General features: G+C 37.6%; 1 protein-coding gene across 1 annotated transcript in view; it reads left to right on the top strand.

The window, feature by feature from the left end:
- Window positions 1-5: 5 nt before the first annotated feature.
- PRKX (protein kinase X-linked) overlaps window positions 6-14,582 on the top strand; it is a gene marked incomplete at its 5' end in the record, with an annotated part of 48,258 nt that continues 33,681 nt past the window's right edge. Inside the window, one exon of the mRNA XM_031557551.1 lies at window positions 6-111. Coding sequence (XP_031413411.1) covers window positions 6-111 — 106 coding nt within the window. The remainder of the gene's footprint in view (window positions 112-14,582) is intronic.

Raw genomic sequence — 14,582 nt, forward strand, 5'->3', positions numbered from 1 at the left:
CTGTGTGCGGGCAGCGCGGCCGCCCTCCGGTACAGAGCTGCTTCGGCTGGCTTAGCTGCATTTGGGTGCATCGTGATAGAAATTCATCATTCAAATGCAGTCGTAGGACCGGTGAGAGATCAGACAAGTTAGCTGAACGCGTTTAAGTGTATTTCAAAGCCCCAGCATTCTGCTGGCCTGAATGCTGATGCGGAGGTGTTTTGCCTAGAGCTGAATGTTGGTGAAAGGCAGTGTTACATCCCACATCTGCCACACTCCTGTGATCAGCAGCGCTGAGGTGTAAATGCGCACACTTAGTAACCTGACACATCCACCATCAGTGGTGATATGTTCGTATCAGTGTAACATCTGCCTGCTGTACACATACAGCTGATTTTGTGCGTCCTTTGAACATCTGAAGGTTCAGTGGTACAGAAGTTGGATGTTTTTCGTTAGAGATCTCTGGAGGGATTTTGGATAGATTTATTCTAGCAACTACTTCAGATACTACTAAGCTCTCTTCAGTCAGTGAAGTGGATTGAAATCCTTTCGTAGTGCAATTCGTGGTTTGAAAAGGTCTTTAAAAATGGAGTTGAAAAGGCCTGGGAGCATGGTGATTGGTGAAGACAACACTACCTTCTCTTGAAGTATGTTGTTTTATGAGATAATATTTCCACGTTGAAATGTCAACAGGCGTTTTATTGAGACGTTAATTGAGATTCCTAAGAGTCTGCCAGAAAGGTTTGTGATGCTGTCCCTCTGCCAGGAGTGGTTCGTCTCGTTTGTTACATCATGGCTGGTTGCTGTGGACACAGTTGTCATCACCAAGGATTATGACTTCATGTGGTGCACAGTCTGTGGGAAAACAGTGATTCTTAAAGAATGCAGTAGTCACAGAAATGTTGCTGAGGCCAATGAAGAAATTTACATTGGTTGCTCCAAAAGTAATGCCTCCTATTTGTTTCCAAGGAAGCTGCAACAGACATGAAAAGCAGAAAAACACTGTTTAATAGAGCAAATTCTCAGCTACAAAACACTATTTTTTTAACACGGTCCCCACCTTTAGCTATGCATTTCTGCCAGCAGTGAGCAAGAGCCTGCATAGTGATCTCATAAAAATCTGCACCAGCAGTGGTAACCTACTGTCGTCCCTGCTGAAATGCACCACCCATTGCCTCACTGTGCTTGCATCCACTGTTTGGTCTCCATAAACATTCAGCAAGCATTGAGGAATGTCAGTGGATGCCATTTTTTCCACATGGAGAAATCCATTTCCACACCTTTGCTTCGCACGCACTTCTATGTCAGATGCCATTTGGACAGACTGCCCCTCTGCTGCCATCTGTTGTGCGACAGCAAGATGTAACAGGATCTTAGTAGGAAGGTTCAACCTCTGCTCCCCTAGCACCAACATCCGCCTCCGATGTTGTGGGCCAGCATAATAAAATAAAAGACATTACTTTCAGAGCACAGAAATAATCTTGATGATGGTTTTAAACAGCATAACTTGTTAGGGTGTTCTTTAAAGTGCTCCTAAGAGTTTAAGAAAGAGGAAAGTTTATTTCAATAAAGAGAAACTGCTTGATGTAAAGACGCAGAAGGAAAAAAATGTAAAAAAGAAGCAGGCAGCTACTTCTGATAACACTAGCAATACTGAAAGAACGCTCTATCTGCTCTCTTTTCTTTTTCTTTTATTTTTTTTCCCCTCTTCATATTTTTGTAACTCTCTGTCTGAGTAGATGAGTATTTGCGTCTTTTCTGGACTTTGGCATTTGTTGGTGGAGAAAAAGACGTAAGATGTGATGTCTTATGTCACAGATGTATGCATGAGGTCTTATCTCAAACAAGAAGCTGAGCCTGTCTATTTTCAGCTGATTTTGAAGTAGATTTAAGAGATGTCTGCATTCCTCGTTACAAGGCTGTGAGAAGGGAAGGGACCTCGCTTCTGACCAGGAAGCAATTGGCAGCCTCAAAGTGATACTGAAAGTGAACACAACTGTACCAGCCTCCAAGTGGCAGAGTTTGTAAACTTGAAGATGTGGTGCCCTCCTGAAATGGTGCAGTGCTGCCGAGGTATGGGCCAGCAGCTCTGTATGTGCCTATTGACATGCTGCCCTGCATCCTGCAGCTCAATGTGCTGCAAGCTATCAAAGGTGTATTGCAGCTTGAGAAACGTGTTTTTGCTTGGCTTAAAGTTTTGTTGTTTTTTTTTTGTTGTTGTTGTTTAATAAGTTAAATAGAGTTCAGGTTTATATCACATACACTGAAAGAGTGTATCTACTTTTTGTTCATGGTTAACTTAGTATTACCCTAAACTCCTTTTATTTGATCTCCTTGCAGAAGTGCAAGAGATGAATGTGCTGTCATCGGTTTCGTTACAACAGCCTTATGTGCAGCATGACTGCTGTGAGAAGAGCAGCCACTGTCTTTAGACTGGGTGCTCAAAAGCTGTTTGTGCTCTGAGATATTTGGAGATAGCTATGGCATTAAAGGGGACACCCAGAAATTACAGGACGGGAAGTTCCAGTATCTTCCCTTCTAGGATCGCTGTTGCTTGTAGATATACTCAGGGCTAGAAGGGCAGCCTTGGAAACTATCTGCAGGCAAGCGGTAGTCTGGAGGTAAGCTCTGTGCTCCTACTGCTGTGTGTGAGTAGGATGTAAGCTAAATAAATTACATTACTGTCAGTGTGGTCATCCTTGGGATTGGGCATCTCCTCTTGGAGGATGGAATGAAGTTCTTAATAAAAACAAAAAGTGGTTGGAAGTGGTACTTGCTTTGAAGGCAGCAGCTGCTGGCTTTAATATCCTCTAGGCTGAGAGGATTACAGTCTTTGCTAATGTGAGCACTGCAGTGCAAGCTAGCTTAGAACTGCTGCTCTCTGACTTCTGTTGGAAGTTAGGCCTGGTTTAGCAAAGAACACCTTATGAAGGAAGAAAGAGAGCAAAAAGAGTAAGCATAGTTTTGCACAGTGATAGGTGGGGGGCATTTATCTCTCCCTAAACATCCCTGGGCTTTGATATTTGTAGGCTCCCTGATAAAACATTGAGAGCAGAGACTAGTGTATGCTTTTTGGGTACTACTCTGAGACTTGGTTTGTAAAGTAGTTGCAAGTTTGGAGCAGGCACCAGGAGTGTGGTGCAGACTGGTTTCTGGCACTAAGAACAGGAAGAATATTTCTTTAAGGTTACTTCCTGAGAGGTTGAAGTTGTGGCTTTGAGTTTTTCAGGTACATGGTTGTTTTGTTGTTTGTTTTTTTGTTTTACTACCCGTCTTATCTAAGAAGGTACATGCTCTGTCTTTGGGGCTAATGAAGGTGCCTTTTTCCACTTTTGTTTTTGAATTGATTTCTTTTTCAGTGGAAGTTAAGCCACGTGTGTTTGCTTAGTATGTTCAGAAACTGCTGCTCAGACTGGAATAAAATATTTGTGAATCAGTTGAGCTTAAATGATAGATACTCATCTGTACCAAGGCTATGGTAGTACTATGCTGGATAGAAGCAAAAATGTAGATGTCATAGCTACATTCACTGAAAGTTAATAGCTAAAAGTTCATGGCCCAGCCGTGCCTGAGTTATTAGTTTCAAAACATTTGTAGGTCTGGTGAAAGAGAGAGACCGTGAACAGTAAGTGAATCATCCATGGCTTTGCTGAGCTTCTAACAAGGGCACCCTTCCTGTTCCAGGTGCTGGTGTCTGCAGCTGGACACCTTACGCATACTCTGCAGATGCTACATTTTTTAGTTATGTCATAATGAAGAAATAGTGTAGATAAACTAGAGTAATAGGTACAAGTGAAAGAAATTTAGAAGCTATTTCTTTACTTTTGGGTAAGTGAAAGCAAGAGAAGAAGTGTTATGTTCCCAAATTAAACGTAGGTTAGTGCAGGAGTAGCAGGCAGCTTTGGATAGAGGAGGGTGACAAACTTGCTCCTGCCCTCTCTCCTCTGATATAAGTTTCCTGCCCATTTTTTGAAGTGCAGTGAATTCCATAGCATACATTTTGAATGTAAATCAGGTTTTGTAAATCTATTAAATTGATTGAAATATTTTAATAGTAACATATTCATTTGAAAAGATTCTTTTAAGCAGCTGTTCCCATGATGTGCTTTAAATGAAGCAAATGCAGAATAAAAAATTGGGCAAACCAGTATTGCAATTTTTCTGAGCATGGGAAAATTTTAAAAAGTACATGGGAAAAGTGAGAAGCAACATATTTTTAAATACTTAATTTCAGTGAGTTCACAGACAAAATATGTTAGCCAAATCTATTTTAAATGACATTATACCATAGGGACAGTAGGTATAGAACTGCCGTCTAATCCTGTGAGAAGAACCTGCTTGTGTATAGGATGTTACAGGACTATTCTCCTTCTCTGTAGTCTAAATGACAACTTCCACACAAGGATAAAGTTTTTCTTACACCTCTTCTGTTTCTGACTAATCCTTAGTTTTGGTTTTGCTGCTGAGGGCAGCTGTTTTGAATACTATTCAGGGAGGTGTGGGAACGTTTTTTTTCTGTTTTGTCACCTTTACTTGATACTGCAATGATAAAAAATAATCACCAATTTTACTTGGCAATGTCCTTAAATACCACAAGTTTTGAAAGAAAACACGGTCTGAATGTTGTGACTGTAATGGTGACCTGAATTCACTGTTGCATTTGTACATCCTTGAGACTTTAGTCATCTAGCTAAATTACTTGGATTTTATTTTCACTCTTCTGTGGAATGTCTTGCTTCATTTTTCCCTTCCACAACATCATACTTGTCAAAAAATAAACCTTTAGTACTGTTTTAGCTGATCTGGAATGGGAATGACCAGGTGTGACTCAGCTTTCTTCTGTTGCTTGTTTGAGCACTGTGATAGTTATTGTGGAATCAGCAGCAACAGGTCCTTTTGCATAAGTTTATTGTTCTTATTTTAGTCTGGAAAAAACGATTTGAAACAAGTACTTTATGTCTTTCAAAAAGGAAGGTCAGAGAAGGAAAAGTATATGAAAGAAGTCTGAGCATGTGAAATCTGAAAGTTCACATTTCTGCTTTTCTGTCTTTCAGTTTTAAAGTCAGTGAGGAAGTAAATGGCTTACTTAGTGTTTGCCTGTCACCTATTAGATCTACAGCTACATTTTGGTATGTAGTTAACTGCAGAAAGAAATTTGAGATTCTTTCTCTGATGTTGAGAACTTAGTACATTTTAGAATAGGCTTTGACTCTCAGATATACTTCTTGCAGATAAATAACCTACTAAGTCCTGTAAGTAGCTCAGAGAGCCACAGAAGTACCTGCTGTGATGCAAATCATCTGGAATCAAACTAGTTCTGATATTTCAGAAATAAGAAGCATTCAAAACTCATCTCCCACAAAATCATGAGCAACTAACACCACACACCTTCTCCACAGAAAGTCTCTGCTTAAACAAAACTAATGTTCTAAGTGAAGATATTGTTGAAAAATTCTACCATCGAAAGTATTGTGTATCAACCCAAGCTTGACAAGATAGAAAATGTGAACGCAAATAGAGATTCTGTTTATTTATTTACGTACTTAGATTTGAAATATGAACTTTGTTGGCAAAATACTGCTTGATTCAGCTTTTCTGTGCTTAGATTCCTGAGTTTGCCCGTCTGGGCTTTTTGTGGTGGACAGCAATAGTAACCATTTATATATTCAAGAGGTAAGTATCGAAAGTAAGAAAAGGGTGGAGTTTATGTGCTGCTTCTGTTTATTGTGAAGAGTGTAGACACACAGACAAATTCACAGAATGAGTTTTCCTGAAGTGGGAGATAGGAGCTTCTTGTTTACCTTGCAAGGACTTGTCTGGGCATAAGCTGTGCTTAACTAAATTAGTTTAGGATAAACAGTATAACTCCCTTACTGTTGATACTTCCTAATGTAAAACATGTTTAGTGTTAGCTTAAGGAGTAGTTTAATACATTGCCTTGGTAAAGCATAATATATATCTTTCCATTCTGCAAAATTTTGGTGCTGTTTCAGCAACTTCGGTGAGTTGGTAAGTAAAATTTTGCTGGGTGCTACATTTTGTGTGCATCTGGGATATTCTTGTGATAGGGGATGGCACATTTCTTTTAAAGCTCTTCTTCCACATAGAGACTGTAGATGTATGACTGCTGAGGAAGTTTGCCTGGAAGACAGGTAAATTGTGAAAGTAGTTAATAAAACAGTATATTGGAATGTGAGTGAAATGTTACAGGACAAAAATACTTTCAAAAAATTTGGGTCATCCCATTGTTCCCTTTCTTTGGATTTCTGTAGTCTTGCTTTGTTAATATTTGTAAGAGAAATGTTCAAATCTTTGCCTGTTGCATTATGTTTATTGTTTTACTTTGGATAGCTACAATATACTTGAAGGGTTTTGAATTAATTTCAGTTGCGATGGTAAGACTAAGCTGGCAAATTCAAGACTTCCTTCTGAAGTGTTTCCAGGGGACGATGCTTGAGATGATGTTACTTCTGAAGCAGTGAATGTTCCCAGCCTCCTTCTAAAGCCTGAAAGGGTGTAAAATAGAAACAGGATTTCTGTGAGCAGTTTTGCCCAACTCCCTCTGGTAATCTCAAAAGATACAATTTCTGAGCCTAATACTGTTTTATCATTTTGGAAAGCTTATTTTAACAGGAATGAAACGTCTTGTTCTACTCTGAAGAACATTCTGAATATGCTAAAACGGCAGTCTTGTGGGGATTAACTTAAGCTCCCTTCTTGTTTTTATGCAGTTTAAGGGCCCCAGTCTTAGTGAACTCTGAATAATTTGTGTTTACAATTCAATTTAAGCAGTTTAACTATATCCACATAAATGTCTAAGCTCTTTCACTGAAAGGCAGAAGGATGGCTGAAGCGGGGGAAAATATTGCTGGAGCCTGAAATCCTTACATACTCATTTTATTCTGAATATGCTCTTCTGAACTTACCTATAGTGTACATACAGTATACTATTAGAGTTCTCTTTTATAGGCATACCTAAACTGATTTTAACTGCTTGCCTCACTAGCAATACAACTATGCTAAACTGCTTGTGCTTTTCTGATAATAAAGTAAGCTTGCCTAAGTTTGAGCTTATTCTAAAGGATCATATTAAAATGCATATACTGCATTTTAGAGGTAGTTTGGAGATGTTTACAGAGTTGCTTTTCAAATTATATGTAAATAAAGTCTAAAATTTGTTTTTGGTGAATTCTGACAGCTACTCCATCTAGTCCTCAGTTGTGGTGATCTGTGGCATCTGTTCCTGAAGGCTTCCTGCTCAGTTGCTTTTTTCCTTCACTCCCATCCCAGCTGGGAGAATTTGATAGCCTGACTTTTAATTGATGAACGCTAAGTTTTGTGTAAATTTGTTGTGATTTTTTCTGGGGAATCAGTTGGTTTGCTTCAATACGCTTCACCTGAGGCAAATTGCTAGAAAAACGTTAAAAATAATGCAGGAAGCATTGTTTCTAGATGTATCTCAACTATGAGATAGAACATATTTATGTCTGTTATCAATGGCAACAAAATGTTACACTTGGCTCTGGGGTTGACTATTGCTGGATCATTAGCACTGATCTTTACATTCTTCTTTGTGACCCCATAATGCATTGGAAAGCACAGCAGTGACAGCAGAGAAGCTGGATCCTAGGCTGCAGGAAGTGAGGATTTGCTCAGATGCAACAGCTGTGGGCACAGAAACAAAGGAAACAAACTGCTTACCTTCAGAAGGGCTCAAGGAAGCAGGGATCTCTAGCAAGATACTTTTACCTCCACTGCCAACCCTTAAATGAGGTCTTAAATCGGATCTTGGCTCCACCCCTGCTGGTTACTCAGGTATTGCATGCACCTGAGCTCCCCTGGGCTGGCCCTGCTTTCACACCAGGTGTTCAGTTAATGGTTCAATCCATGCCTTTGCGTTTCCACTACAGACCCTCACTTTATTGTTCTGTTGGGGAGCAGGAAAGTCCAACTACATCTCTGAGCTAATTTAAATACTTTATGAAATATCCAGTTTTCTGGTCTTTAGATTCTACTTACTGTTCATTTAACATGAAAATAAAAGAAGATAGGTTATTTGGTTTTATTTGGTTCACAAGGTGTGTTGTAGCCATTACACCAACAGGTTGCAGAGTCTAAATGTAAAAATTGTATGTAGAACCTTCTTTGCACTTTGTGTCTTTTCTAGATACTCAGTGTGAAGGTCACCTGTAGCTTTCTTTATCAGCTTATGAAACTTCTAAATATAAGTGCATATATAGTTAAATTTATATAAAATTATGAAACAAGCTCTGTAATCCTGTAGTTTGATGTAGAAAGGATGAGAATATGGGAAAGTCTTCTTGCTTTGTGTGAGTGTAGTTACATAGGACTTCCTAGTTGGTTATGTCTTAACATTTTGTAATTCTTTATTTATACAAAGCATTAACACAATATCTGCAGCATGCCACTGTGCTTACTTAATGTATTTTTAACTTTCTTCAAGGCTGGATTCTGCTCTGATTTTTCTTAAAGGTCACATTAACTTTATTCGATTACTGTGCAGCTTGCAATAGTTCAGGAGGTATAATCTATGTATTCATTGGCCTACTTTGGAAAAGCGACCTTAGGCAGAAGAGCTGTGTCGCTTAAGTTGCTGCTTGTGATTTATACTTGTATTTGTTTTTCATGTGTACACCTCACATTGTCCTATTTGTGCATTTGAAAAAACACTAAAGCTATTAAAGCGATATATTTTTTACTTGGGAAATAAAAGAGGAAAATGTGGTACTACTAAGTTTTTTCTTTTGTTCTGTTTATTTTTTATTTTTTACATGGTACTTTCAAAGGAGGTAACACTTCGTTACAAAATCATCAAAAGTGCCCATTTTGAGTCCCCACTGCAGTAATTGAGTTTTGGAGTAGTTGCTGGTTATGACATGCCTTCTTATACAGAACTCTTGGCATTTGCTTAAATGTTGTTCTGATTGTATTTGGGACTGAGCAATCTGAAATATTTGTGGTAATGACACAGCCATTACTAGAAAAGGTTCAGGTTGCTCCCTGGATTAAAGCAAAATATCTGGTTTGTGTTCCTTTTCATGTCTTTCATGTAGTACTCCAGTCAGTAAATTGAATGCTTCAGGATAGTTTAGGGAGATAGACTCTTCAAAAAACAGGCTGAACTGGGTGTAAGATTTTTACCTTGCTAATCTACTAATTAGGATGAACTGTAATTAGTTACATGGATGGCAGCTTTACAAATTAAGACTTCTGGATGCTGTCTGTATTTATGTAAAACCTGTCAGTACTGTAATAGCAGACTCTATTCACCTCCCCCAAAATTGATGACAGACTTCTAACCTCAGCCCCTTCCCTCCAGCTTGGTATTGGCTCCTTGTAGCTCCTTGTGTGCAACAGATGATAGCCTGTTCTAATTTTACAGAGCCTGCCAGAAATAACTTCAGAGTATGCATTTTAAAATTTAAGATTGTTTTCAGGAAGATTAATGGGTTACTTCTTTGTCCCTGGGGAACTTAACAAGCAATGAGGACAGCTGCTGGTCAGCTGGGATTCTAAACTGGGATTCTTGTCATCTCTTTCATGAAAACATGTCAGGTTGCATTTCAGCATCCTGAATTTGTGTTCTGATGCTACTAAACTCTTCTTCATTTTTTGTGAATTTCAAAGGCTTCTGAAGAGTTCTGCCGTATGTTGTTGTCACACTCAGAAGTGGTAGATGTAGAAGTTACACTGAATCAACAACATTGCTCTTCCTTGCTTTTTTTTTTAGTTACCAGCATACTTTAAGCCACTTAAAATAAAATAAATTAGCAACCGTAACTGCAAAATTTTCTCATTCTTGAATATCTCTTCTAGCAATTTTACCGTGAGTAGTAGTGATTCCTTCAATCTCTTTCTTGAAATTTTTCCTCTTACTGTTAGGTTTTGTTACTTCCTTGTTCAGCTGGGAAGAAGCTTTGTGAGGCTCACAAGACCCACAAGACAACCATTAGAGGCAAAGCAAAGTAATTGGAATTATAAAGAAGCTGAACAAAGGAACAACACCAAGGTTAATGCAAAATATTTTAAACGAAATGAAAATATATTTCTTCTGGGGGGAAAAAAGTACTTAATTTTTTTGAATGTCTTTTGTATACATTCTGTCTTTCATCAGTGGAAGAGTAGAAACAAATTGGGGCGTATCCATTTTTGACACATTAAAACCAATGAAAGCTTTCCCTATTATATTTTAAGCACTCATAAAATAAACTTGGCAACTCTGTCATTGATAGCGGGTTGGAGCTCCATGACCTTGAAGGTCCCTTCCACTGTAAGCTATTCTGTGATATTGTTAAACTATATCTTTGTTCTAAATGTCTAAGTGGAAAGAGTTCCTAGAGTTGTTTCAACTCTTGTTGTCTCTAATGCTTAAAGTAAAAGATTATTTTGTTGGAGATGGCGATGACTGCTTTCAGTGCTGCTTATTTATTTGGTAGGTAGGCCTACTGTTTTCAGTGCTCCTAGGGGAGTCAGTTGTGATTTAGGCAGTGTGCAGCATTGCTGCTTGATTTGAGGTAATCCTGGGAAAACAGTGCTTTCAAAACATGTGGAAAGACAGTTTGAGTGGATCTTGTGCATTTTGTGGAGTAGCAGTATTGCAGTGTCTGAAATCTGAAAGCAATTTTGAAATTCTCTTCCATGCACACAAAAATAGTGTAGTGTGACGTAATTTTGCAAGCAGGAGTTGAGCATGAGATATACAGGTGGCTAGATTGTAATTCCATAAATGCTCGACTTGAGTGACATCAATGTTGAATTGAGGAACAGGCTTTCAAAATCCTGTTTATCAAGTTGTTTTTTTTTAATATTCTTTTAGTATGAAATATATATGAATTATACTGCAGGTGATGTGACTTATTAGTGAATGCTTTATTTGCTGAGAGGAGACTGATTTATATGATAGTATTAAGTAGAGAAATTATATTGTGAAGTGGGAATCTAGGAAGCCGACTGGCTGTGTTTCTCATTAGCCAGTTTCTCATCAACCTTGGTTTTTTTCAGGTAAACTTCAGGTCTTTAGGTAAACACATCCAGCTTTAAAGCAGGAACTGGTTGCATGTCCTTGATCTTAGAGTATGCCTATTTCACCTTGCTTTTAAGAATTTCCTAGGACACATTCCTCAGTGATAAAGCCTGCTATATAAATAATTTTGAGTCTTGATCTTAAGTGTTTACTTGCAAGTGAAGTGCTTTGAAATTATATGTGTGGAGACAATGATTCATTCCTCTATATAATTTTAAATAACTATTTTAAAATTTGTTGACTTTTTTGTCTAGTTGTTATTTATATTTTAATAGAGGCCCCTTAGTGAAAAGAGAACTACAACTACTGAAGTGAATGGATAGTTAGAGAAGGCTGGGAGGCAGAAAGAGTGTTGAATGCTTAGATGGAGCTATACTTTTGTCTGAGAACGTTGTGGTAGTGAATTCATTGATATCCTGAAGTTGGGCACTCCTACCTATAGTGTTGCCAGTTTATAAAATACACTGAAAAACTTCTCTTTTATCTTCACATGTTTTGGCATTTAAAGTATTTGTAGGAGGGATAAATGTTTTTGCTTGCAGTAGATAATCCTAGGCTAGTTGCAGTTTCTAGCTTAATTGTTTTTTATTTTTGATAGAGACACTCCAAATAGTGTTGAGAACAAACAGAACTGTTACCTGGGCTCCCTTGTTTCTTCAAAATACAGTGTTTGAAATGAATTAAACAATGATTTCAGTAATGGAGAAGGGAAAAAAGCATAGAGGTGCTGGAACATTTGAGGGGGATGTCAGAAGAGCAGAGGTTTTTAAGAAACAACAACTAATGTTTGTTTTCATTTGGAGATCCTTCTGTAGCATAGTTGCTTGGTTGTATAAGCGAGTCAAATCCTTTTCTGTGCAGACTTCTGAATAATTCATTATGCAGTACATATCCAATTTTATATAGCAAGGAATGTTTAAAACTTGACTAAAAATAACAGTATAGAGAAAATAGGGACTCTTTAAGCAGTGATGCTACTTAGTAGGATTACCTCAGGTACACAAACAACTGATAACGTTTAATTTTCGTATCAAGAATGAAGATATTAGTAATTTGTGCAGCTTTCTTCTCAGCTTCATGAGTACTTCATTTTGGATAGTGCAATGCCGGTTTAACATCAGTGGTGCAGGAGGACCTGTTACTGTGAAATAATAATTTCTTCAGTCTCTGTCATATCTTTGAGACTGTTGGTTTTCCACAGTATTGTGAAATGGTGGTGACATTCCTAAGAAGAGTGTTTTGTAGCTGAGAATCTGCTCTACCAAATAGTGCTACCATGCTCTTTATATCTGTTCTAGTTTCCATGGAAAGAAATAGGAGGCATTGCTTCCAGAGTGACCTGTGCTGAACTAGTGCTTGTGCACTATTTCTTTAAGTGTAATTCCTGAATTACGAGTTCTATTAAAATGTTTATTCTTTAAAATGAAGAACTGAAAATACATTTCTATTGAGAAGTGTGCTATTGTCAACTATAATTGCAAATGAGTGTCTTAGTAAACACTGATGCTACAGTTATTGAGAAGTAGTCTACAAGGGTATGTCAAGTACTCTTGTGTTGAGAACTACAACTTGTGAATTTGATTAGCTGCAATTTAGTCTGTCCCATCAAAACAGTGTTGAATTGACTGTTGGCTCTCTCTTCTGTAGACTGTGATCCTCTTTTTAAATTTGTCAAGCGAAGTTCAAATAACTTATAATGAGTTTTTATGGGACAAGAGAATGGGAGTGAGAATTGAGAAGCAGACCTGGCAGTAAATAAAATAAATTAACCTGTGCTTGGATTAATGAGTGTAAAAAAAGTTAAGAATTGAGAAAAAAAATAAATAAATTTTGACGTATGAAGGCGGTATTCATACAAAAGCAGTGAGAAATAACTGGAAGTCTAGAGAAAAATATTCTTATGTAAATACAAAAGCTGTATTTCAAATATTGGACTGTTAATGAATGTGAATGTTTCAGTGACTGGAAAGTAAGAGCAAGTAAGAGGGGCTCTCTGTGATGTCTAGCTGGTAACTGTAACTGATAGAACAGGAAACTGTGTTTCTACTAATATGATTTATCTAATAATAGTCCTTCTATTATTACTATCAGATATTCTTATCAATTGATATTCTTTATGATCAGGCAGAATATCACAAGTTAAGTTCCTGGAAATAACTCCTGGGACAAAGACTGACTGGAACATCTCAAATGTTGATAATTGGTTTCCATGCAGTACTTAAAATGTTAGATTTTGTCTAGAGTGGAGATTTTTGAGAAAGGTGATGCTAATCAGGACAAGTTTAGGTCTCAGCACTGAGACTTCATTGTCTGCTTTTCTGATGTTGTTGTCTATTACAGATAATGGAGAGGGGACTTTTGTTTTGTTTTCCATTTGAGACATGGTTTAGATTAGCCAGTCTGTTTAGGGTAGAGTGTTGTCCATGTGCATTGGGTCAATGTATTTTCCAAGTATTACATGTATTTTACAGTTGATGTAAATTGCAGTTTTTAACACCTCAATTTATTATTTCTTTTTCTTTGTGTTTATATTGGTAATTTGCCACTATATTGCTTTGTACTTAGTCACCAGCAGGTTAGTGGCTAAATCCAGTCCACCATCAAGCTGAGATTCTGCAGCTTGAGGTGGGTCATTGCATATTGTTGAAAGATTAAAGGATGAAATTTCATCAGGCTAAACTCACTGCATGTGAAAGGAATTAAATGGTCTTTTCTTCTCAGTGCACTGAAAAACTGCATTTGTTTGGCAGAACTCTGAAGCACTCCAGGTTTTATGTCCATTTGTCAATTTTAAGGAAGGATTTGTGTCATGGTACGTGCTTCTGTAGGATTCCACTAGAGTGGGATTTTCTATTTTTAATGGAACCAGTTCTTGAACAGACAGGTAATATTTAAGAAAAGCCTATTTGTTAACAACATAGAAATCATAGACAAATTTGAACAAAACTACAAAAAATTGCAGTTTTTAGAAAACTTGAGATCCATATTATGAAGGATTATATGCAATTTAAAAAAGTAAGTACTGTGCAATTAGTAGGATCTATTAGTGTTCTGTAACAGCTGCAGTAGAGGTAAACGTGAAGATTATCACACTACAATGCTGTTATATATGGGACAGGTTGGTCGTTATATACATTGGTCACTCTAAAAGTAATGCCCCCGTTTATTTCTCTGGAAACTACGACAGGTAGAAAGAATACAGTAGAGCTGCATTTAGAGCAAATTCTCAGCTGCAAAACACACTTTTTTGGCACAGGAAAAATGTTGTCTCCAAAATGGTGTCACCACTGATACCTATGCGTTTTTGCTGACAACGAACAAGAGCCTGTAGTAGCTTGTTGATTTGTGGGGTTACTTGATAGATACTCAGATGTCTATCATTAAAGCAAAGTTGCATTGAAGAGATACTAGATTGCAATTTAAAAACAAAAGGAACAAAAAACAGAAATAAATACATGCATAAGGCCGATACAGGCAGTTGGCTTCTAAGTGTGGAAAACTGGCACAGTGTCTTTTTTTCCTATTTAGAAACTGTATGGTAAAAACAAGAAAAAATACC

Source organism: Meleagris gallopavo, chromosome 1 (assembly GCF_000146605.3).
Source record: "Meleagris gallopavo isolate NT-WF06-2002-E0010 breed Aviagen turkey brand Nicholas breeding stock chromosome 1, Turkey_5.1, whole genome shotgun sequence".
NCBI lineage: Eukaryota > Metazoa > Chordata > Aves > Galliformes > Phasianidae > Meleagris > Meleagris gallopavo.